Consider the following 25185-nt stretch of genomic DNA (forward strand, 5'->3'; position numbering starts at 1 on the left):
GTGGTGATAGCTGGTGAGAGAAAAAAAAAAACCCAAAACACCAAGAATGAAATCCCAGGTGTTTTCCACCTTTAAGGGAATGCTGGCAATGGTGGAGGCTCTATTTATAAACTTTTGTGCCCCTTATGCCGTATTGGCCTGAAGGGAAGACACTATTCTCAAGCATGTGTGCTGAGGAAGGGCAGGTGATTCCTGTCACCCCCAACTCAGTCACATTACTTTATGTCTTTTTTTTTTTTTTTTAGAGATGGGGTCTGAGTCTATTGCCTAGTAGTGCAGTTGTGAGATTATAGCTCAGTGCAGACGGACAGTCCTGGGCTCAAGTGATCCTCCTGCCTCAGCCTCCCATGTAGCTGGGACTAGAGGGGTGGGCCACCATGCCTGGCTACTTTTTAAAATATTTTGTAGATGTGGGGGTCTTGCTATCTTGTCCAGGCTGGTCGCACACTCCTGCCCTCAAGTGATTATCCCAGTGCCAGGTCACATTTCTGTACACCTCCACTGGCCCCTTCCCATCCAAAGGGTGGGTCACAGGAGTCAGGGATGGCCATTTCAGGGCCTCCTATTTCTCAGGGGAAGGGAGGTAGGAGGTCCCAGACACACAGAGCGATCTGGACTACTCACTACTGGTGGATGTGCTTGAGGCTGGATGGGTGTGACCTGCAGAGGGGAGGGGAAGGGGGAAGGCAGAGATCTTCCATGAAGAGCCAACTAGGGATACTGGGAGTTGGCAGCTGGATAGATGGTCCTTTGGCAGCTGGACCATCACACCTGAGAGTCTTTGAAAGGAAGACAGGACCTCCTTCTGGCAGGAATCAGTGCCCACCCCCTGACCCCAGAGACACAAAGGCTTTGCTCAAAGTACTCTGATGGGAGGCCCAGATGGAAGTGTGAACTAGGTGCAGGAACCTTCTGCAGCAGAGCCCACCCAGTGAGGAAGAGGAGAGCGACACCCCAACATGGCCCTGCACCATAGATGTTGACATGGTCAGTGCAGAAGCTGGGGAGAAAACTGCCGAAGTGGTTGGGTTGGAGACTCCATCATCTTGGAGATGCTGGGAGGAGGTGCCTACATGGAAGTGTTCTGGCGGGTACAGGTCCCTGTTCATTCAGGGCTGGAGATGGGGGAGGGGTGTGCAGTGGAGGCAGTGAGCTCTTGGCCTCTTCCATCCCTCAGGATGGGTCTCAGGTGGAAGCAGGTTACAGAGATGTCAACACTTCTTAAGTGCCAGAATACTCACTGCTGGAGGTCGGGGGCTTCCTCTTGGTGTAACCTGTGCAGGTGGAGGGAAAAAGTTTGAGTAGAGTGTGCGAGGAGGGAGAGAGAAGAGTAAAGAGGAAGGATGTGGCGTCTATTGTGCTACACAAGGATGGCAGCTTCTCACCGTTGACGTAGAGACTGTCTGGGTCCAGGGTGGCGGGGCCCAACCGGGTGACGCCCTGTGTCTGCTTACTGATCTCCCAGTACAGCCGCTTTCTGTCCAGCCCATGGTATGCTGGGTCACGGCGGAGGGCGCAGATGGTGTCCACTCCAGTGGCTGATTCGTTCTTCTCCGGTCTGTGGAGGGTGGGTGAGGGGAGTGACAATAAATGGATTGCCCAAGGAGGCGTCCTGAGATTCATGGGGTCCCATGGCTGGAATTGTCAGCAGAGTCATGGATCCAAGAATTCTTATTAAGTTGGATGACACAACCCTGCATCCTCATGGCATGGGGGCAGGAGAAGACAAGTAGGGAGCTGCAGGCGGGAATTAAAGTAAGTGGTAAGGCGTGGTTGTCTTGAGAGAAATCCTTAACACGGAATTTAATACCCAAAGGCAATGACTTCATTTGTAAAGAGGCAGAGGGAGGGATTCAGGGGGATGAGGAGGGTAGTGGCTCAGTCCTGCTGACGGGCTCTGCAGAGTCTGGGGACAGTTGGTGGGAAGGTGGTAGGATGAAGAGACACCTTGCTCCTGAATTCCACCTCTGCTGAGGACATCTGCAGGGAGGGCAGGATGGTTGCCAACTGAACCCTTTGGGCCTGGGAGCACCTGGGGCAGCCCTGGCTGGCTGTTGTAAGGTCGCACCTGAGCAAAATGAGTCTGCAGCCAGAGTACAGTGGGCGGATACTGGTGTTCCAGAACAGCACATCCAGCTGCGGGAGAGGGAGAAGGAAGAGAGAAAATGGTCTGAGAGGCAGGGGCCAGATCTCCATCAGTGGGTGGGGCCTGATGAGTGGGTGGGGCCACACCAGCATGGGGAAGGCAGAGTGGGTGGAGTGGGCACTCGTGGGCAGGGCAAAGTGAGGTGGGCAGGGCTCTCACCAGAATCTGCAGAGCCTTCTCCACATCCTTGAATTTCCAAGAGCCTGGAGACTGCATGTCCTTCCTGTAGCGCAGGCTGGTGATGGTGAAGTTGAGGGTAAAGTTCACCAGAGGTGCTTTTGTGGCTGCAGCAGGGGAGGGAGAGGAGAGGTGGTGCTGAGTCAGGCCTGGGAGGGACAGAGGAGTAGACAGGGACTGAGGCCACAGGCCTGAGACCAGTGATCCTCTCACTGGCATCCATAGCAATGGCTAAGGGACCCTGGGGTCTGATACCAGCATCACCAGCTGTGAGCAATGTTAGATCATCACATGCTGCAGGTGAAGGTGGGAAATCTTTGGAAGCTGCAAAGCTTGAAGGAGTCAGCCTAGCATTCTAATTTACATTTATGAGTTGTTCACTTATGCTCCTCCATCCAGCCACCCAACCAACATTTAGTGGCATTTCTCTGTGTCTAGGCAACCATGCAGAGGTGATTCCCAGCTGAGTCTCATTGCAATGACTTCCCAGCCTGTGAGCCAGACTCCTTCCCTCCCTGACAGTTGGACACGTGGGCAGGGGCCTGTTGCTTCCTTCCCTGGATTGAGGCTGGGGGGTTCTGGGGAGGGGGATTAAGTACTCACTGCTGATGGTGGTTACTGAAGGCTGGTGGGTATAACCTGTAGAGAGAGGGAAAGTGGGAGAGCAGGTGATGCTTGAGGAGAAGGAATAGAGGAAGCTTGGAAGGGTAGGATGCAGTCTCTAAGATACAGCAAAACACAGGTGGGCATGCTCACCATTGACATAGAGACTGTCCCTGTGCAGGGTGTAGGGGCCCAGCCTGGTGACGCCATCAGTCAGCTGGTTCAACTCCCAGTACAGCCGCTCTCTGTTTAGCCCAGGGCCTGTCGGGTCAGGGCGGTGGGTGCAGATGGCATTCACTTCAGTGGCTGCCCCATTCTCCTTTGAACTGGGGAGAGTGAGTGAAGGCAATGACAATAAATGGGTTGCCCAGGGAGGGGTCCTGAGATTCCTGGGTGCAGGACAGGAAGGTGCCAGAAGAAATGAGAAGCTTGGTAGAGAGGTGAGAAGTCACACTCATTCTCTGGGGGGTGCTCCGTTTTTCATGCTTACGGAGGGAGGGACAGAGGGATGGAGACAGAGTGATAGAAGGTGCTTTGCAATGATTATGGGAAAGCTAGACACTGGTGGGCTCTTGTCAGCACAACCTCATTTTCATCATGGAGGGAACTGGCTACATTTCTGCCTCCTCATTCCAGGTCCCCATCACGGGCCTCCCGTCCTTTGCAATTCATCCTCACCATGGCAGCCAATTCTCACTCTCGATGGAAATCTCCCCCAGTTAGCTATTTGCTAAACTCCATGGCTCCATGCTGGCTGTGGATGAAGCCACAATGTCCCAACACGAATCTCAGGGCCCCCGGAGCCTGCTCTGCACACTCCTCCCCTCTCTCCCTTGCAGGTGAGTATTTCTTTTCTGCACAACCTCTCTGCCTCTGGCTCTGTTTTCTTCCCCCTTCTGTTCCCTCTCCTTGCAACAGACATCCTGGCCATCAGCTACCCCTCTCCAGGTATGAGCTTCATTCTACGTTCCTCCTTGACCCACCATTTCCTTCACTCACTCCTTCCCCAGCTCAAGAACTTGTTCACCAACAGCAGCATCGGATCACTGTATACTCGTTGCAGACTAATTGCACTGAGGTGAGATCTCCCTTTGGTTTTGCCTTAGGTCTAGTAAAGTATAAGCTGGCTGTGCTGGCTCTCTTCAGATCATCCTAATCCAATCAGATGGCCAGACTTTTGTCAACCTAAATAACAAGAGCAAGAGGCTCTCCAAAAGAAAAGACGTTTATGAGGGGATGGTGCCTTGCAACGGGAGCACATGCGCCATAGTGAAATATGAACCTATTCAGAGAGGTGAAGGAAGACAAAGGTTTTTAACGGAAAAAGAAATGAAGACAATTATGTAATTGTTTTGTCATAATTATCCTTAGCGACAAAGATCAGTGACGAGAGTGATGCCCATCTGAGGTTGGACAGGCAGTTGCTGGGCAGATGTCCTTGCAGAAGTAGTTTTTTGTATAAGGTTGTGACAGGCTTTGTGCAAGGTTGTGGGTTTTGCAGTCTTTTGTGATAGTTTTGTCGTCGGGCATACAAGCATGAGAACCTGGTCTTCCCTGGCTCTACTTGTCGGCGTTTTCTTAACATGAGTGACTGCATTTTGATTTGACAATTTTCACACTTGCAAGACCTGAATAGGCTGTGTGGGGCTTCCGGTTCACTTAGAAGGATAAGAGCAGGACAGCATTGGGCATTTATCTTTTTTTGCAAGAGCCCTTTTGGCAGTCCAAGGCCGTTCTCTTTGGCATCTCAGGTGACAGCCTGTGTGCAAGGAAATAAGACCTCCAAAGACTAGTCAAGGCTTTCTCCTGGCTTAGGAGTGCCATGTCCCAAAGGGGAACCAATATTTCTTTAACAATTCCACGCAGTGAACAAAATCACCACACCTAAGGCAGCCCAAAGTGACAGCTTCTTGCTAGGTATTGATGTCCATTTATAGTCCTCCCAGAAAAGATGTGAGTCATTTTCACCATACACAATATCACTAGGCAACACAACTGACATTGCACCTTTATCAAGTTGCTAGGAAACCAGAGCTAGAAGCAGCTTAGCTCAAGGTCACTTCCATCCCAGCTGAGGAACAAGGGACACTCCATTTCTCCTGGCACCAGGAGAAGGCAGGTGAAAGGAAGGATGATAAATGCATTGCCTAGGGACAGGTCCTGAGGTTCCTGGGGGCGGCAGGGCTGGGGTAGAACAGGAAGGAGTCAGAGGAAATGAGAAGCCTGGTGCAAGGGTGAGAAGCAACCCTTAGATTCTCTGAGTGCACCAACTCCCAGCCAACCTTGGACTGTGAGCAGAGTCACGGATACGAGAATTTTTAAAATGGCAAGGGTGAAAGCTGCATCCTCACAGGTGAGACAGATGGAAGAGCTGGCACTGGGGATTAAAGCAAGTGGAGGAGGCAAGTTTGTCTTGAAAGAAACCCTAGGGACAGAATATAAAACCTAAAGGAAATGCCCTTCTTATTCAAAGGGAGGGACAGAAGGAGGAATTTCAGATCAGAGGGACAACCAGGGCAGGGGCCCAATCCTGCATATGGGCTCTGCAGAAACTCTCATTTGAGGTGGGGAGGATGGTAGACTTAGGAGACACCTTGATCCCGGAGCCACCGCTTCTTGAATTCCACACCTGCTGAGGACATGCACGGGGAGGGCAGGAAGGAAGCCGACCAAATTCTCAGGGCCATGGAGCACCTGGGGCAGCCCTGGTTAGATATTCTATGGTCTCACCTGAGCGAGGTCAGTCTGCAGCCAGAGTACAGACGGTTGATGCTGGTGTTCTTGAACAAGGGTGTGAGCTGCGGCAGAGGGAGAGGGAGGTGAGTAGAAGTGAACAGAAGCCAGGTGGGTGTGGCTGGCATCAGTGGGCATGGCTTGCATCTCTGGGGACTGAGATCAGATGGGTGGGGTCTTCTTCCATGAGCATGGCGCAGGTGAGGTGGGCGGGGCTTACACCAGTGGGCGGTGCAGGCACCAGTGGGCAGGGCTTGCGTCTCTGGGGACTGAGATCAGATGGGTGGGGTCTTCTTCCATGGGCATGGTGCAGGTGAGGTGGGCGGGGCTTACACCAGTGGGCGGTGCAGGCACCAGTGGGCAGGGCTTGTGTCTCTGGGGACTGAGATCAGATGGGTGGGGTCTTCCTCCATGAGCATGGCGCAGGTGAGGTGGGCGGGGCTTACATCAGCAGATGGGGCGGGGCTCTTACCAAATTTTGGAGGACCCTCTCTGTGGTGTTGAACCTCCAGGAACCCAGGTTATGCATGTCCTCCATGTACTGCAGGTTCAGGATGGTGAAGTTGACGGTGAAAGTCATTAGGAGAGAGCCAGAGGCTGCAGTGAGAGTGGAAAAGATACGTTCTGTGAGCCTGTTACTCTGTGAACCCGAGTCTGGGGCACCCCGCTTGTGCGTCTTCAAGCGTTGGGGAAGGTTTCCCTCCAGATGGGCAACTTCCTCAGAGAGGACAGCCCAGACATCAGCACTAACTGAGGCGCACTAAGGCTAGTATGAAAAATTGGCCTCTCGAGGTAAATACATCCTGAAGCAGAAAGCAAACGTATCTGATCCTTCACGTGGCTAAAATTCCGGACAGACTTCCCTCTTCTCTAAGGTCTCCCCACCCCAACTGTTTCTTTGAGATCCATGCATTTATTGATTTTTAAAATAATTTGTTTGAAGAAACACCTATATTGCGTTTTTAGGTGTCAGGCCCTGTTGCAAGCGCTTTATTTACATTTTAACTCATCTACGTCTGAGGCAAAATCTTTAGAGGGAGATAACATTATTATCCCCATTTTCAAGACGTAAAAACGTAGCCAAAGGGAAGTCAAATCATTTTCCCAAGTCACCAAATCTCTAAATGGCAGAGTCTAACTTGAACCCAGGCACTGTGGCCCCAGGATCTGTGGTCCGCCTGGGTCCGCGGGCAGTGACCACCTGTTGTGGCCTGAGTGGCCAGTGGTCACAATGCCGTCAGGAGGCCCTAGCTGGTGAGAAACCAAAGGCTCAAGATGCCGGCTCGTCCGGGACCCTCAGCAGGGCCGGTGGGTGGTATGCAATCCTCCTTGAACTGGCGAGAAGCCGGGAATGAAAAGGTGGCCTTTGGTCCAACCAAAGCCTGCCCAAGTCACCGAGCATGACCACAGATCATGCCATTCCCTCCCTTCCTTCCTAAGTCTGTGCAAAACAAACCCCTCCACACACCTGCAAAACTCACCCCAGGAAAATCCTGATTATTATTCAATACTTATCAATACAGCCACACTCCTGTCTTTCCTGCTGGGACCCCATCCAAGACTAGAGCTCCTTTCTAATTCAAGCCTTTCCTACAGTAAGTGCTTAATAAATGCTTGTCGGTGGAATGAGTGGGGAGTTGTGGCTCACCAGGGTGATACCCACCCTGTCCAAGGACACTGGACTTTTCTAGGGAGGAGACACAGAGGAAGCTCTTACCTGCGGAGAGTGGCACGGAGGTCCCCGAAGACATGGTCGAGGCTGCTGCGATGCAGGAGAAAACAAAGTGAGGCAAACGTGGGCAGAGGCAGAGCCTCCCCAGCCAAGGACTGCCCATCACAGGCCCTCGAGACCGAGACCCTTATTTTACTTGGCCTCGAGCCTGTGCTGGCCTGTCTTTTCTGAGCTGGGGAATGAAGGTGGCGAAAGAGCAGAGCAGGGACGGGCCCCTAAGGCAAGAGGTACAAGGCCCCAAATTACTCACTGCTGGGGGTAGAGGTCAGGGCCCGGTGAGTGTAACCTGAAGAAAGAGAAGGTGAGGGGTTGTAAGGATCGGGGATGGGAAGAAGTGGTAAGAATCTCGGACCCACTGGGTTTCTACAGATCCATTTATCGAAGTCAGATTTAAAGAGTGCCCTCCAAGGGCAGACCCTGAAGACAAGACCCAGAGACCATATTGCTGGAGCACAGGGTGGAATTTCTGCATCAGGTTATCTGCAGTTCGTCCCTCTGCTATTCATGCATCCCCTCCTGTGATTGATCTCTCATTATATGTCCAGAAAAGCTGCGAATAGACACCACGTGCTCTGTGTCATAAACCCAGAGCACATGGTCTGCAAGCAGATCCAGGGAAGGAGTACGCTGCCCCTCACCATTGACATAGAGGCTGTCCCTGTCCAGGCTGAAGGAGCCCAGCTGAGTGATGCCATGGGTCCCCCGGCTCAACTCCCAGTACAGCTGCTCTCTGTCCAGCCCAGGGCTTGTGGGCTCAGAACTGTGAGTGCAGATGGTGTCCACTCTGGTGGCTGATCCGTCCTTCTCTGGCCTGGGTGGGGAGGGAGACAGAGAGATGGGAACATATGTAGGATGAATGATGAGAGTGACTTGCAGGAATGATAATGTTTGGAAAAGCCACAAAGCTGAAATCAGTTTTTGTAGAAGGTGGGCGGGGGGGGTGGGGGAAGGGGTAGAGGGAAAGGAGACAAAAAAGAAGAAAAAAAAAAAACCAAAAAAGAAAAAAAAAACCTAGACTTTATAAACGATCATTATGAACAAGGTGAAATGGCACTAAAGTTGCCCCAGTGTTTGTTCAGCATCCACATAGCAGCCACTATCTCTCCACTCCCGGATAAAGCCAGCGGGGAGTAAAATCAGATGAGGGCAGCCACCAGACCTTGCAAATCTCTTAGGTGCGTCATCTTTGAGCACTTTAAATGTAGGGGAAGAAATATGCGTGTCGCAAAGGCTGTTCAGTATTGCGTTTTGAAGTTTCCTTACAACAGAATGATGTTTGAAATTGTAAGGTCATTCACTCCATGTGGCTTAGGACCAGAAGGGGAACAGGAAGGAATCCCTGAGGGTAGGAACAAGGGAGAGGGCTCACCTTGATACACCAGGCAGGTGGGGAAAAGGGGAGATTCAGGAACCAAATCTGGAAGGGGTGGGAGTGTGTGTGTTCCCTCCCGAGCATTATTGGAGGCTCAGAAAACAATACCCCAAAACGAAGCCCTCGAAGTAGCCTCAGAAGCAAACTATTTTCTCTAATTTTCTCCTACCCTCCTGTCTCTCCATCCCATCCCGTCCCCCCACCCTGCCAGACTGGCCACAGAAACTAGAATCCCTCTTCTCCACCATAGGTCATAGAAACCAGAACCCATTTTCTGCAAAGCCAGCTATAAACCTTAAAAATATTACTCTACCTTTCACCTCTGCCTTCCTATGTAAAAACTGGTCATTGAGAAACTATCTGACCTACCTTCTTTGACTGTAGGTCATAAGACCCACTACCCCATTCCAGAAAGTGATCTGCCCCATAGCCAGAAGGAAGGAATGCTGCTCAGAGAGGCCAAGAAGAATCTAGACAGACGGGCCTTGCTGGGTTTCTGTACTCGGTCTACTAGCATTAGATTATATACTTTTTGTCTAATCATGATTAGATTCTACGTGGCTGTCCACACTTTGTTGAACCGAAGCGTAAAAATGGACAATTTCCCCTGTATCTGTGGATTTTCATTCTGAAGCCCCTCCCCCATTTGCATGTTAAATAAATTTGTATGCCCTGTCTGTGATTAATCTGCTGTTTGCAAGTTGATTTTTCAGCGCCCTTGGCCCCTACAGTGTCTCACCTGAGGGAGATCAGTCTGCAGCCAGCATATAGTGGGCCAATACTGGTGTTCTTGAACAAAGAACCGAGCTAGGGAGGAAGGAGAGGGAGGTGAGTCGGAGAGCTGAGGAGCTCTGCAGGAGTGAGGAGGAGAGGGCAGTGGGCATCTTGGGTCTCTCACCGTGTGCTGCAGGATCTGCTCGGTTGTGTTGAATGTTGCAGAGCCTGGGTGCTTCATGTCTGGCACGTACTGCAGGTTTGTGATGGTGAAGTTAAGGGTAAAGGGTACCAAGGTAGGGATTGTGGCTGCAACAGGAGAGGCAGAAAACAGTATCTGTCATGAGCCTGCTAGAGTTCCCTGTCCAGCCCTCCCTCCAGCCTTCCCACATATGGGCTCCGATTCTCTCCACCAGAAGTTTCCACTTGGTTTCATTCTTGATCTGACACAGGCAGGGACCATCATTTAAGTAATTTATCATTTATTAAGTCATTACCATCATTTAAGTCATACCCTACTCGATATCCAGAATTGGTTCACTTTTTATGTATTTTTTTTATTTTTTTGAGGTAGCGTCTTGCTATGTTGCCCAGGCTGGTCTCAAATTCCTGGACCCAAGTGATCCTCCCGCCTCAGCCTGCAGAGTGGCTAGGATTACAGGTGCAAGCCACCACACCCAGCTCTGGAATTGGTTCTTCTCCCAGGCGCCCTGATTTGGGGTCACTTACAGGGGCCCCAAGACTTCCCCCTGTACTGGCCCAATTATGTGACTAGACTCATGTCTCAGGTCCCTGGTTGCAATTTTAGTTCCTTCCTTCCTTCAACAAATATTTTTCAAGCACCAGCTGTGATGAGGCATCCTCATGACATTGCCACCTATATTTTTAGGTAGGAAAATAGACTTCATGCCAGCCTTTTCAATACAGGGACTTTCATACCAAAAAAAAAAAAAAAAACTTCCAACAAACAAATACTCCAAAACCTGGAAGGGTAACAGATAAATTGGCAAAATCAAAAAGTCTCTGGTCACATAGGGCTGAAGGGACAAAGGGACAGGGAGTGGCACACCAGAGACTGCTGAGACCATGGCAGAGACACAGCACCTGCTGGAGATGCTACCTGAAGCAGAGAGAGGTGAAGAAGTACCTTGGCTCTTCCCCTGCCCCTCCCACCACTCTCCCATCAATGCTTCCTATTGGCTGAACCTAACAGGAAGGGGGAAGTTAGCAAGGGAGCCTGCAAAATGTAGTTTTCAGGGGTCAGACGTCCAGTCCACACAACAGCATTCTGAAAGGGTGGAGAATGTATCAGAGGACAAAAAACTAGTGACCTAGACGGAGTATAATATAGAACGTGGCTGATAAAGCCCATAAGAAATTACATTCCCGCAAGGGGGAAACAGACAACAGATATGTAAACCAACAAGCACAACAAAAGTGTGGTAAGTCCATTGAAGGATTATTTAATAAAAGAAAACAGGGTCTGATTTAGATAGAGGATTCAGACGAGTTCCCTATTAAAACTTGGGATTTGCTTGAAACTTGAAGGAGGAAGAGGCACCAGCTATACAAGCAGCCAGCCAGAGGAAGTGCTTCCAAGGAAAGAAGTAGCAAGTGCAAAGTCCATGAGTTTGGGAACAGCTTGCTGTGTCTGCGCAATGTCCATGTTGCAATGCACCAGGTGTAGAAGAAGATGAGGTCAGAAAGGAATGATAGCCTTTAGGGACTTGTGGCTCATGGATGAGAACATGGATTTTATTGTAATAACAGTGGGAAGTGGCAGGAAGATTTTACCCAAGGGAGAGATGTGCTCTGATGTTTTTTTTTTTTTTTTTCCAAAATCTTCCTCTGGCTCCTATATGGGGAGCAGATTATAGGGGCAGAAATGGAAGCAGGGAGATCAACATGGAAACCATTGCTGGGGTTTGGGTAAGAGACAGTGGTGGCTTGGACTAAGGCTGGAGAGGTAATGGGGAAGAATGGATGGACCCAGGACATCTTCTGATATGGTCTGATGCTTAAAAAATGGATTGAAAGCAAAGGGAGGGGCCAGATATATCTTGCTTTTGTAACTAATTCCCTTGCTCAGATTATCTCCCATTACTCTGTGATGGGGATGCCCACTGCCACCCCTCCTGCTGCTGGCAGGGACCCAAACAGGCTTCCTTCTGTCCCTCTGGACTGTGAACGTCCACTGCTATCAAATTCCATCTGTGTTCTACCTCTGGAATCCTACTCTTTCTCAATAACGGACAGTTTCCACATGTCGAGAGCTGACCACGTGCCAGGTTCTGGCTGAAACCCATCCCCTAGGTGACCAAACTCCAGCATCTGTGCTCTTAATCCTGACATCACATGGCCTTTCCCAGAGACCTGTGAGGAAGAGTTCCCTGCAGGCTCCGAGGCACCCACCATCCAAATATAAGAAAATTATCAGGGTCACTGGCTGAATAGAAGGACGTAGGGGCCCTAGACCCAGTGCCTTTTCCATTTCATGATGAAATTTCTACCAAGGAGCAACTGTACCACAAGGAAGGTAAATGGAATGTCAACAGATGGAAATAAATCTGGGGTGTTGCAGCCGGGACTAGCTGTTGACCTTTTCCTGTCATTCATCTGGGGAGCTGTGGGCAGGCTCGGATCAAACTGATGGTATCAGTCATGACCCAGCAGAGGCTGAGCTGAGCCTTCCAACATGCAGATGGCTTCCTAGGAAAACCAGTAAGAAACAAGGGCCTAATTCCCTTGCCTTATATTCCATAATCCTGTGACAACTTCAACTGAATTGGGAGCGACTACATGGGGTATAAGGTTGAAGGATTCTGGAGCTGTTATGAAATCAGAAAGAATGGATGCTATTATCAATTAGTGAAGTCTGTCAAGGATGGGCGACATAGACACTATATGGTTGTCCTGGGTAGAATCTGACAGAATCATTAAAGATTTGAACCAGGGAAGGCAAAGTGGTGTTTCCCTACATTACAAGAAAGCCTACTTCCTTTCTTTCTTCTATGGGGGGTTTTGTGTATTTCTTGTAGATCTACCATTCGTAAGGCAGACACTGCAGAAGTAACAGTAAGTAAGACAGGGTTGCTCCATCTAGCAGGTCTACTTGATATTGGGCTCAACAAAAATAAACACAATCTTCAAACCAGAGAAAATAGAAGAGTTTGCAACAGCCATTTGTAAAAACAAAAATATGCAACAGATTTAAAGCATGTGATAAATAAAAGGTTACTATGTCTCCCTTGTCCATAAGATAGAAGATTTTTTCAAAGCATATTAAATCATACCAATTGGAAGCTGAGCACAGCATTTGGTGCATTTTGGTAGTCAACAATGTCAGAGATTATATGTCATGTTTGTAAAAATCATGATCATCATTAACATCACCATCACTATGATTATTGTCATAACACCATCAACAGTTCCAACAAAACCATGATCATAATCTCCATTATCACCATCATAATCTCCAGAACCATCACCATCATCACCTCATCATAACCATCATGACCAGGACTGTCATTATCATCATCACCATCATCATCATCACCACAATAATAGAAGCTCTCCGAGGGCAGCGATTTTTATCTGGTTTTTGTTCTCTGCCGAATGCCAAGTACTGGCACAGGGTAGATGCTCAATAGATTGTTGGTTGACTACTTATCATTAAATTTACTATGACATTTCATTTTTATCAGAGTGAATACGACAGAGATGTTTGCCTTCATCAGGCATGCTGTAGCAGAGGTGCCATTGACTGGTACTCACCTGAGGAACCAGGCAAGGAGGGTGGAGTCCCAGATGTTCCCAGGTTCACTGTGGAAGTCCCAGGAGCTGAGGAGAAGCCCACATTAGTGAAATCAGCAAGCACTCTCAGGGCAAAGATGACAGCAAGAGAGACTATTGATGGGGCTTGCATGTGGGGTTTGAATTTGGAGTCTCCCTAGAGCTGGGGCAGAAGGAAAGGGAATCACTTGTGCTTCTGCCCCACCAGTTCCTTCCCTCCTAATAAGGACATTAGGGGGACTGGGGAGTGGTCATCTACTACCCTGCTTGGGGACACTCGGAAATCATTGAATACTCACTGCTGGTGATGTGCAAAGAGCTCCAATGAGTGAAACCTGCAGCAACGGGGAGGGAGGATAGTGGGTAAGGGTTAAGGGAGACCCAGAGGGAAAAATAGGGGTAAGGGCTCCCCTGATGCAATGCAAGGAGGTTCATGGAGCAGGAACTGATGGAGTTTCTCTATCAGCACCCTCACATCAGAGCAGAGATTCTGAGGATGAACTCAGTCAGGGAGTGTGACCTCAATCCAGAGAGCAGAGGCTGCCCAGCAAGGAGAAAGACTCCACCATAGCATAGCTCCTCACCATTGACATACAGACTGTCCTTGTCCAGGGTGTAGGGACCCAGCTTGGTGATGCCATGGGTCAGCTTGCTCAGCTCCCAGTACAGCTGCTCTCTGTCCAGCCCATGGCCTGTGGGGTCAGGACGGAGGGTGCAGGTGGCATCTACTCCAGTAGCTGCCCCATTCTTCTCGGGCCTGGGAAGAGGAGGTGAGAGGAAGGACAATAAATAGATTGCTTAGGGAAGGGTCCTGAGATTCCTGGGGGTAAGACAGGAAGAGCTGTCTCAAAAAAGAAATGTTCTTCTTGTTCAAAGTGAGATGGGAAGAAGGGAATTTAGAAGGATGATCAGGGTAGGGGCTCAGTCCTGCTGATGGTCTCTGCAGAATCTCTCAGTTGAGGAGGAAGGTGGTAGGATCAGGAGACACCTTCATCCAGGAGCCAGTGTCTCCTGAACTCCACCTCTGCTGAGGACATCCACAGCGAGGGCATGAACGAGAGTCCTTGAACCTGGAAACTCTTGGGGTAGCCCTGGGTGGCTTTTCTAAGGTCTCACCTGAGCGAGGTCAGCCTGCAGCCAGAGTACAGAGCGCTGACACTGGTATTGTTGAACAAGGGCCTGAGCTGTGGAGAAGGGAGAGGGAGGTGAGTAGAAATGAGGAGATAGGGGCAGGACAGATGTGAGGTGGGCGGCGCTGGCACCAGTGGGCGGGGCTTGCATCTGTAGGGAATGAGGCGTAGTGGGTGGGATATTCTTCCAGGGGCGTGGCAAAGGTGAGGTGGCTGGGGCTTAGTCCATGAGTGGGGCAGACAAGGTGGCTGAGATCTTTCATGGCTCTGATTTAAGTGAGAGGAGCAGGAATGTATGAGTTGGGAGGGACAAAATTAGGTGAGCAGGATCCTCACCAATCCCTGCAGGACCTTCTGCATGGTGTTGAACTTCCAGGAGCCAGGGTGTTGCATGACCTCCTCATACTGCAGGTTCAGGATGGTGAAGTTGAGGGTGAAAGGCGTCAGGAGAGGTTCAGTGGCTGCAGTTGGGGTGGAAAATAAACACTTTATTAAAAAGTAAAGAAAATATAAAAGTTAGCAATAGACCTATTTTTTTTTTATCAATACTGGAACAGTATTTAACATGATTGATAAAATAAAACTTTTTATGCCTCCATTGCCTATAATGATGGATTTTTTTTAAAAAAGCATATTAAGGAGTACTAGTTAGATGCTGAGCATAGCATTGGGTACATTTCAGTACTGGATAATTTCAGAGATTATCTGTGATGTCTGTAATAAACACTATTATCATTAATGTCAACATCACTATGCTTATTGTCACTGCACCATTATCAGCTCCAACACAGCCACCATCATAATCCTGATCACTACCATCATCACCTTATCATAACCATCATAACCAGTACAATCATCATCATCATCATCACCACCACCATCATCACCATCACTGCCACCATCATCACCATGATAATATAAACTCTCTGAGGGCAGAGATTTTTAACTCTTTTGTGTTCTCTGCTGTATGTCCAATACTGGCACAAGGTAGGTGCTCAATACATTGTCAGGTGAATACTCATCACTAGATATACTATGATGTTTCATCTTTATTAAAGTGAAAATGGCAGAGATGTTTGCCTTCATCAGTGATGCTCTAGCAGAGGTGCCACTGATGAGTACTAACCCAAGGGACTGAGTAAGGAGGATGGAGACCCAGATGTTCCCAGGTTCACTGTGGAGGTCCTAGGAGCTGAGCAGAAATGCACATCAGTGAAGTCAGCAAGCACTCTTGTGGGAGAAATGTCAGGAGGAGGAACTATTAATAGGCTTGCTGCATGTGGGGTTTGAATTTGGAGTCTCTCTAGAGACAGGGCATAGGGGAAAAGGAATAACTTGTCTGCTCCCACAGCTCCTTCCCTCCTGATGAGGGCTTGAGGGGGAATGGGGAGTGATCAGCTACTGCCCTGCTTGGGGACACTGGGAAGTCAGTTGAGTACTCACTGCTGGTGATGTGAAGAGAGGTCTGATGGGTGAAATCTGCAAGAGAGGGAAGCAGGAGAGTTTGTACGGGTTAAGGGAGAGGTAGGGGAACCAAATAGGGGTGAGGGCTACCCTAGTGCAATGGAAGGAGGTTCATGGAGCAGGAGATCTAGGAGATCCTTTATCTGCACCCTCACATCAGAGAAGGTCCCAAGGATGAGCTCAGTGCAAGATGAAGAAGAAACCAGGAAGCTAAGACCTCAGTCATCACATACATATACCATGGCCAGGCCTTCGATGGCCAGGCAGTGAGTGTGACCTCAAGCCAGAGAGCAGAGGGTTCCCAGCAAGGAGGAGGAGACTCCAACCACATCAGGGCCCCTCACCATTGACATAGAGACTGTCCTTGTCCAGGGTGTAGGGACCCAGCTTGGTGATGCCATGGGTCAGCTGGCTCAGCTCCCAGTACAGCTTCTCTCTATCCAGCGCATGGCCTGTGGGGTCAGGGTGGAGGGTGCAAGTAGCATCTACTCCAGTGGCTGCTCCATCCTTCTTTGGCCTGGGGAGAGCAAGCGAGAGGAAAGACAATAAATGATTGCTTAGGGAAGGGTCCTGAGATTCCTGTGGGTAGGACAGGAAGGTATCAGGGCAAATGAGAATCCTGGTAGAAAAGTAAGGAGCCACATTTTGATTCTCTGAATACATAGACTCCAAGCCAGCCTGAGGTCATGAGCAGAGTCATGTATAGAAGAACTTTTAGAGAATCGCAAGGTGAAACCTGAATTTTCATAGCATGGGGAGTGGAGAGTTCATAGTTGAGACAGCCGAGGAGCTGGAATTAGAGATTAAAGCAATGAAAAGAGGCACATTTATCTTGAGAGAAATTGTAAGGACAGAATTTAAAATCTAAAAGAATTGCTCTTCTTGTTTAAAGTGAAATGGGAAGAAGGTTATTCAGAAGGATGACCAGGGTAGGAGCTCAGTCATGCTGATGGTCTCTGCAGAATCTCTCAGTGGAGAAGGAAGGTGGTAGGATCAGGAGACACCTTCGTCCTGGAGCCAGTGCCTCCTGAACTCCACCTCTACTGAGGATGTCCACAGCGAGGGCGTGAATAAGACCTACCAAACCTCTTGGACCTGGAAACTTTGGGGTAGCCATGGGTGGCTTTTCTAAGGTCTCACCTGAGCGAGGTCAGTCTGCAGCCAGAGTACAGAGGGCTGACAGTGGTATTGTTGAACAAGGGCCTGAGCTGTGGAGAAGGGAGAGGGAGGTGAGAAGTGAGGAGATAGAATGAGGCAGATGTTAGGGGGGTGGGGCGGGTATCAGTGGGTGGGGCTTGCATCTGTAGGGAATAAGATGAGGTGGGTGGGATCTTCTTCCATGGGTGGGGCAAAGGTGAGGTGGGTGAGGCTTGCATCCATGAGCGGGCAAAGTGGGTGGGGTATTCCTCCATGGTCTTGACCTAGGCTAGGTGGGCAGGAATGTATGAGTTGGGAGGGACAGAGTTAGGTGAGAAGGGTCCTCACCAATCCTTGCAGGACCCTCTCCATGATGTTGAACTTCCAGGAGCCAGGGTGACGCAAGACTTCCTCATACTGCAGGTTCAGGATGGTGAAGTTGAGGGTGAAAGGCATCAGGAGAGGTTCAGTGGCTGAAGTTGGGGTGGAAAATAAACACACTGTCAAAAAGTAGAGAAAAATCTAAAAATTTGCAAGAAACCTATTTCTTATCATGTGCAACAGTATTCAAAGTGATTGATAAAATAAAAAGTTTCCATGCCTCCATTGGCTATGATAGAAGTTTATTTTTCTTAAAAAAGCATATTAAATAGTATTAGTTATAGCTGAGTGTAGCTTGTGGTGCATATTCAGTGCTCAACCTTGTCAAATGAAAGCTGCTACCTTAGTTATCACTATGGTCATTGACCTTATGACCTTCCTCATTATCATCCCCATCATCATCACTATTGTCACCATCCCCACCAGCACCACAACCCCACCATCATCCATCACCACCATAAAAACAATTATCACATCATCATTCCTGACAAAATCACAATCACCAATCATCATCATCATCATGATCATCATGAAGGTCAATGCCATCATCATCATCGCCACCAGCACTACCACCAGTACCATCTCCAACACTGTCACCTCCATCATCACCTTCATCATCACTTCTACCACCACCATCATTGTTGCCATCATCTCATGATCCTTCCCATCATGTCCACCACTACCATCATCATCTTCATTATCATGACCATCATCATGATGTTCATCTACATCACCACCCTCATCATTATCATCCCAATTATATAAGCTCTCTGAGGGCAGAGATGTTCATTGGTTTTGTATTCTCTGCTGTGTTCCCAGGACCTGGCACAGGGCAGGTGCTCAATACAGTTTGTCGTTTGACCCCTCATCACTAGATTTTCTATGACTTTTCATCTTTATTTGACTGAAAGTGGCAGAGCTGTTTACCCTCATGGGGCATGCTCTGACAGAGATGCCACTGACTGGTACTCACCAGTGGGGATGGGAAGGGAGGATGGAGTCCCAGAGGTTCCCAGGTTCACTGTGGTCATCCCAGGAGCTGAGGAGAAGCCCACATCAGTGAAATCAGTAGCACAGCTCATAGCAGAAATGTAAGAAGGAGGGAATATTAATGGGCTTACTGCATGTGCAGCTTGAATTTGGACTCTTTCTGGAGCTGGGGCAGAGGGGAAAGGGAATAGCTTGTGTCCTCCCAGCTCCTTCCCTCATGAAGAGGACATAAGAGGGTATGAGGAGGGGTCAGCTGCTGCCTTGATTGGTATAGGATCGGGGACATGGGAACATCAGTTGAATACTCACTGCTGGTGATGTGCAGAGAGCTCCTATGGGTGAAACCTGCAGCAAGAGGGAGGGAGGATAGTGGATGAGGGTTAAGGAGAAGTGGTAGAACCAAATAGGGGTGAGGGCTGCCATGGTGCAATAAAATGAGTTTCATGGATCAGGGGCTGTTGGAGATTCTCAGCACCCTCACACCTGAGAAGAAGGTCCCAAGGATGAACCAGTCCAAGATGAGGAAGAAACCAGGAAACCCAATTATCACATATATATACCAAGGCTAAGCCTTCAGTGGCCATCCAGGGAGTGTGAACTCAACCCAGAGAGCAGAGGCTGCCCAGCAATGAGGAAGAGACTCCAACAACCATCACAGCTCCTCACCATTGACATAGAGACTGTCCTTGTCCAGGGTGTAGGGACCCAACTTGGTGATGCTGTGAGTCAGCTTGCTCAGCTCCCAGTACAGCTGCTCTCTGTCCAGTGCATGGCCTGTGGGGTCAGGGCGGTGGGTGCAGGTGGCGTCCACTGCAATGGCTTCCCCATCCTTCTTTGGCCTGGGGAGAGCAGGAGAGAGGCATGACAATAAACAGATTGCCCAGGGAGGTGTCCTGAGCTTCCTGGGAAATGGCCAGAGGGAATGAGAAACTTGGCAGAGAGATGAGAAGCCCACACTTCTATTCTTTGAGTGCACCAACTCCACTCCAGCCTGGGCTGCTGAGCGGCACCATGGACACAAGAATTTTTATAAAATTGCAAGGGGAAACATGATTTCTCAGTGTATAGTGACAAGAGAGTTCAGACTTTTAGACAGGTGAGGAGCTAGAATTGAAGATTAAAGCCATTACAGGAGGTACACGTATCATGAGAGAAATCCTAAAGACAGAATTTAGAAGCTACAGAAAATGTTCTTATTCAAACGGAGATATGAAGGAAGAAATTCAGAGTCATGACTTGGATAGGGGATAAATTCTCCTGATGATCCCCCAGAGAATCCCTCAGTATAGAGGGGAAGTGGTAGGATCAGAAGACACCTTGGTCCTGAAGCCAGTGCCTACTGAACTCCAGCTTTACTGAGGACATCCACAGGGATGTCAGGAAGGAAGTAGACCTAAATCTTCCAGCCTGGGAGCACTTTGGGAAGACCCGGTGGTTACTTTAAGGTCTCACCTGAGCCAGGTCAGTCTGCAGCCAGAGTACAGAGAGCCAACACTGGTATTCTTGAACAAGGGTGTGAGCTGTGGAGGAAGAGAGGGAGGTGGGTCGGGCTGGCAACAGTGGGTGGGGCTGTCATTTCTGGGTGTGAGGATGAGGTGGGTGGGATCTTCTTCCGTGGCACTTATATAAGGCAGGACAGGGTATGTGGGCAGGGCAAGGTGGGTGGGGCTCTCACCAGACCCTGCAGGACCCTCTCTGTGGAGTTGAACTTCCGGGAGCCAGGGAGATGCATGTCTTCCTCATATTGCAGGTTCAAGATGGTGAAGTTCAGGGTGAACAGCATTGGGAGAGGTTCAGTGGCTGGAGAGGGGTTGGGAAATAAGCCCTATGTTCATGAGTACAGAAAATATAAGCGTTTGCAATAGACTTAGGTTTAAGTAGTTGCAAATCAATTTAAAATGAGTGGTAAATAAAACGTTTCTATGCCTCCTTTGCTTATAGAGGTAGAATTTTTTTCTTTAAAAAAGCATACTAAATAATAGTTAGATGCCGAGCATAAATCTTCCTGCCTATTCAGTGCTCAACAATGTCAGATGTCATCTGTTACCTTTGTTATCACCATCAACATCATACCATCATTGTCATCATCACCACCAACACCACCATCACTCCATTATGACATCATCAATACCAACATAATCACCGCCACAATCATCATTGTCATCATTATAATGGTCAACATCACCATCATTTTTATCATCATCACCACCACCAGTATCATCTCCATCACCACCACCATCATTATCCCCAACATAACCACCACCACCATCATCGTCTTCATATCCTTATCATCATCATCATCACCACCATCACCACCACCACCACCACCATCATCATCCCCAACATAACCACCATCGTCATCTTCATATCCTTATCATCATCATCATCACCACCACCACCACCACCACCACATCATACCCAACATAACCACCACCACCATCATCATCCCCAACATAACCACCACCACCATCATCATCTTCATCATCCTCATGATCATCATCACCAACATCACCACCACCACCATCATTATCCCCAACATAACCACCACCACCATCATCATTATCATCATCATTACCATCACCATCACCACCACCACCGCTGCCATCATTGTCATCACAAGAATATAAGCTTTTTGAGGTCAGAGATTTTTTAAATTTGTTTTGTGTTCCATGCTGGCTTCCCAGGGCCTGGCACAGAGTAGGTGCTCAAGAAAGTTTGTTGGTTGACTCATGATCACTAGACTTTACTATGACATTTCATCTTTATTAGACTGAAAACAACAGAGATGTTTACCTCCATCAGAGGTGTCATTGACTAATACTCACCCGTGGGCCCAGGGAGGAGCAATGGAGTCACAGAGGTTCCCAGGTCCACCGTGGAGGTCCCAGGAGCTGAAGAGAAGCCCACATCAGTGAAATCAGCAAGCACTCTCATGGCAGAAATGCCAGCAGGAGGAACTACTTATGGACCTTTCTGTGTAGGGGGATTTTACGGGGACTCTTTCTGGAGTTAGGGCAGAGAGGAAAGGTGAATAACTAGTGCCTCTCATAGCTCCTTCCGTCTTGAAGAGGACATAAGATTTTATGAGGAACCTTCAGCTCCTGTCCTGCCTGTTGTAAGATTGGGAACACTGGAACCTCAATTGAATACTTACTGTTGGTAGTTGGTGCAGAGCTCTGATGGGTAAAACCTAAAGTGAGATGGAGGAAACATACTTGGTCAGGGTTAAGGAAGAGGTGGGGGAGCCAAGTAGGAATGAGGGCTACCCCAGTGCAATGAAGGAGGTTCATGGAGCAGGGGCTATTGGCGATTCTGTAGTGGCACCCTCACATCAAGGGAAAAGACCCCTTGGAGGAACTCAGTCCAAGATGAAGAAGAAACCATGATGTCTAGACCTGAATTATTATATATAAAGCACATGGCCAAGACTTCATTGGCAAGGCAGGGAGTATCATGTCAGGCCAGAAAACCCAGGCTATACAGCAAGAAGGAAGAAACTCCAACCAAATCACAGCAGCTCACCATTGACATAGAGACTGTTCTGGTCCAGGGTGTAGGGGCCCAGCTTGGTGACACCGTAGGTCAGCTGGCTCAGTTCCCAGTACAGCTGTTCTCTGTCCAGCCCAGCACCCCAGGGGTCAGGGCCGAGGGTGCAGACAACATCCACTCCTGTGGCTGCCCCATCCTTCCTGGGTCTAGGGAAGGCAGGTGAAAGGAATGACAATACAGGGATTGCCTAGGGAGGTGTCTGGAGATACCTATGGTCAGGACAGGAAGGGCAGGAAGGGCAGGACAGGACATCTCCAGAGGAAATGAGGAGGTTTGTAGTGAGGAACAAGCCACACTTAGAATCTCTGAGTGCACTGACTCCCAGCTGGGCCTGAACTGTGAGCAGAGTCATGGGTACAAGAATTTTTATAAACTGCAAGGGGAAACCTGAAGTCTATGGGCACAGAGACAGGAGAGCTCACTCTTGAGACAGATAAAGAGCTGGGGTTTGAGATTTAAGCAATCAGAGGAGTCACATTTGTGTTGAGAGACATCCTGGGGACTGAATATAAAACCTAAAGGCAATGCTCTTCTTCTTCAGTGGGATAAGGGAAGAATGGAATTCAGGGGACGAACAGAATAGGGGCCCTATCCTTCTGATGGCCCCTGGACAATCCCTCAGTATTGAAGCAGGGGACAGTAGGGTCAGAAGACACCATGGACCTGGAGCCAGTGCCTGCTGAACTCCACCTCTACTGAGGACATTCATAGAGATGTCAGGAAGGAAGCAGATCAAAATCTCCCAGCCTGGGGGAGCACTTTGGGAAGACCTGATTGTTACTTTAAGGTCTCACCTAAGAAAGGTCAGTCTGCAGTCGGTAGACAGAGGGCGGACACTGGTGTTCTTGAACAAGGGTGTGAGCTGTGGAGAAGGGAGAGATAGATGAGCGGGGTTGGAACAGAAGTGCGGTGAGCGAGAGACTGGTACCCATGGGCAGGGCTCCCACCAGTAAGTGGGGCTTGCATCTCTGGTGGTGAAGGTGAGGTGGGTGAGATCTTCTTCCTTGTTGCTGACATAGAGGAGGGGTGGGGTGGGGTGAAGTGAGTGAACAGGGCAGAGTGAGGTGGGTGGGGCTCTCACCAGACCCTGCAGGACCCTCTCCGTGGTGTTGAACTTCCAGGATCCAGGGTGACGCATGACTTCCTCATACTGTAGGTTCAGGATGGTGAAGTTCAGGGTGAATGGCATGAGGGGAGGTTCAGTAGCTGTAGTGGGGATGGGAAAAGAATAGAGTTTGCTACAGACTTATTTTTAAATAGATGCACACAGATTTAAAGTGAGTGATAAAAAGTTTCTATGCCTCCCTTGCATATAATGATAAATATTTTTGTTAAAAAATAAAGCTTATTAAATAAGAGTAGTTACATGCTGAACATAGCTCTGGGTGCATATTCACTGCTCAATCATGTACAAATGTTAATATGTTATCTCAGTTATCACCATCATTATTATTTTCATCATCATCATCATCACCATTACTGTCATCACCACCATCATTACTGTTATGGTCACCGCGACCAGCCCCACCATCATCCACGTCATCACCACCATGACTGCCACCATGAAAACAATCATCGCCTCATTATTACGATCATAACCACTACCACAACCATCACCCTCATCATCATCATCACCACTGCAGTCATCACCATTACGGTCACCATCACCATCATTAATGTTATTGTCATCACCACTGCCACCATCATCGCTATCATAACCATGACCACCACCATTGTCTTCATCACCAGCACCACCATCATCATTATCACCATCACCACCACCATCTTAAGTACCACCATCATTACAGTCATCATCACCACCAACTCATCATCATCATTATCATCATCATCTTCCTTGTACATTGCCAGGGCTTGGCACAGAGTAGGTGCTCAAAAAAGTTTGTGGGTTGACTTCTCAACACTAGATATTCTATGACTTCCCATCTTTATTTGAGTGAAAACTGCACACACGTTTATCCTCAGATGTCAGGCTCTAACAGATGTGCCATGGAGTGATACTTACCCATGGGGCCCGGGAAGGAGGAAGGGGTCTCAGAGATTCCAATGTTCACAGTGGATGTCCCAGGACCTGAACACAAGTCCTTGTAAGTGAAATCAGCAAGCACTCTCATGGCAGGACTGCCAGAAGGAGAGACTATTTATGGGGTATGGGGATGAATCCTTGTGGGGCTTAAGGTGGGATTCTCTGGAGCTGGGGCAGAGGCACAATAACTTGTTCCCTCCCAGGTCCCTCCCTCCTGATGAGGATGTGACGGGGAATGAGGAGGGGTTAGCTCCCACCTTGCTTGGTGTAGGATTGTGGGCATGGGAACATCAGTTGAGTACTCACTGCTGGTGATGTGTAGAGAGCTCCTGTGGGTGAAACCTGCAGCAAGAGGGAGGGAGGACAGTGGGTAAGGGTTAAGGAAGACCTGGGGGAAACAAACAGGGGTGAGGAATACCCTGGTACAATGGAAGGAGTTTCATGGAGCAGGGGCAATTGGAGATTCTCTACCAGCACCCTCACATTGAGGTTGGGACCTCAATCACCATATATAAACAATATGTCCTAGCCTCAATGGCTGGGCAGGGAGTTTGACCTCAAGCCAGAGAGCAGAGGTTGCCAAGCAAGGAGGAGGAGACTCCAAGCACATCAGAGCTCCTCACCATTGACATAGAGACTGTCCTTGTCCAGGGTGTAGGGACCCAGCTTGGTGATGCCATGGGTCAGCTGGCTCAGCTCCCAGTACAGCTGCTCTCTGTCCAGCACATGGCCTGTGGGGTCAGGGCGGTGGGTGCAGATGGCATCCACTCCAGTGGCTGCCCCATCCTTCTTGGGCCTGGGGAGGGAAGGTGAGGGAAATGGCAATAAATGGATTACCTGGAGAAGGTGCTGAGATTCCTGGGGACAGAATGGTAAGGGGCCAGAGTAAATGAGAAACCTGGCAGTGAGGTGAGAAGCCCACACTTAGACTGTTCCAGTGCACCGACATCCAGGCAGCCTAGTACTGTGAGCAGAGTCATGGATGCGATAATTTTTACAAGATCACAAGGTGAAAGCTTCTTTCTCACAGCATGAGGCCAGGAAAGGTCAGATTTGAGACAGGTGCAGGGCTGGAAATGGGCATTAAAGTAAGTGGAGGAGGCACATTTGTTGTGGGAGAAATCTTAGAGACAGATTTTTACACCTGAAGTAGCAGGAGGTCAGGGGAAAAGTGGGAATATAGAGAGAAGACCAGGGCAGGGGCCCAATCCTCTATATGAG

General features: G+C 49.0%; 1 protein-coding gene across 1 annotated transcript in view; it reads right to left on the minus strand.

Annotated features, from left to right (window-relative positions):
- Positions 1 to 25185, minus strand: part of MUC16 (mucin 16, cell surface associated) — a 154893-nt gene that overhangs the window by 45133 nt on the left and 84575 nt on the right. The window contains 37 exon segments of the mRNA XM_069491483.1: positions 1242 to 1274; positions 1386 to 1558; positions 2069 to 2136; positions 2306 to 2430; positions 2927 to 2962; positions 3080 to 3252; positions 5657 to 5724; positions 6132 to 6256; positions 7319 to 7346; positions 7393 to 7418; positions 7642 to 7677; positions 8030 to 8202; positions 9503 to 9570; positions 9662 to 9786; positions 13252 to 13317; positions 13569 to 13604; positions 13854 to 14026; positions 14386 to 14453; positions 14736 to 14860; positions 15526 to 15591; positions 15843 to 15865; positions 16195 to 16380; positions 17004 to 17071; positions 17349 to 17473; positions 18355 to 18420; positions 18681 to 18716; positions 19038 to 19210; positions 19824 to 19891; positions 20047 to 20171; positions 21197 to 21262; positions 21526 to 21561; positions 21894 to 22066; positions 22715 to 22782; positions 23002 to 23126; positions 23944 to 24009; positions 24271 to 24306; positions 24588 to 24760. Coding sequence (XP_069347584.1) covers positions 1242 to 1274; positions 1386 to 1558; positions 2069 to 2136; positions 2306 to 2430; positions 2927 to 2962; positions 3080 to 3252; positions 5657 to 5724; positions 6132 to 6256; positions 7319 to 7346; positions 7393 to 7418; positions 7642 to 7677; positions 8030 to 8202; positions 9503 to 9570; positions 9662 to 9786; positions 13252 to 13317; positions 13569 to 13604; positions 13854 to 14026; positions 14386 to 14453; positions 14736 to 14860; positions 15526 to 15591; positions 15843 to 15865; positions 16195 to 16380; positions 17004 to 17071; positions 17349 to 17473; positions 18355 to 18420; positions 18681 to 18716; positions 19038 to 19210; positions 19824 to 19891; positions 20047 to 20171; positions 21197 to 21262; positions 21526 to 21561; positions 21894 to 22066; positions 22715 to 22782; positions 23002 to 23126; positions 23944 to 24009; positions 24271 to 24306; positions 24588 to 24760 — 3404 coding nt within the window.

Source organism: Eulemur rufifrons, chromosome 2 (assembly GCF_041146395.1).
Source record: "Eulemur rufifrons isolate Redbay chromosome 2, OSU_ERuf_1, whole genome shotgun sequence".
NCBI classification, from domain to species: domain Eukaryota; kingdom Metazoa; phylum Chordata; class Mammalia; order Primates; family Lemuridae; genus Eulemur; species Eulemur rufifrons.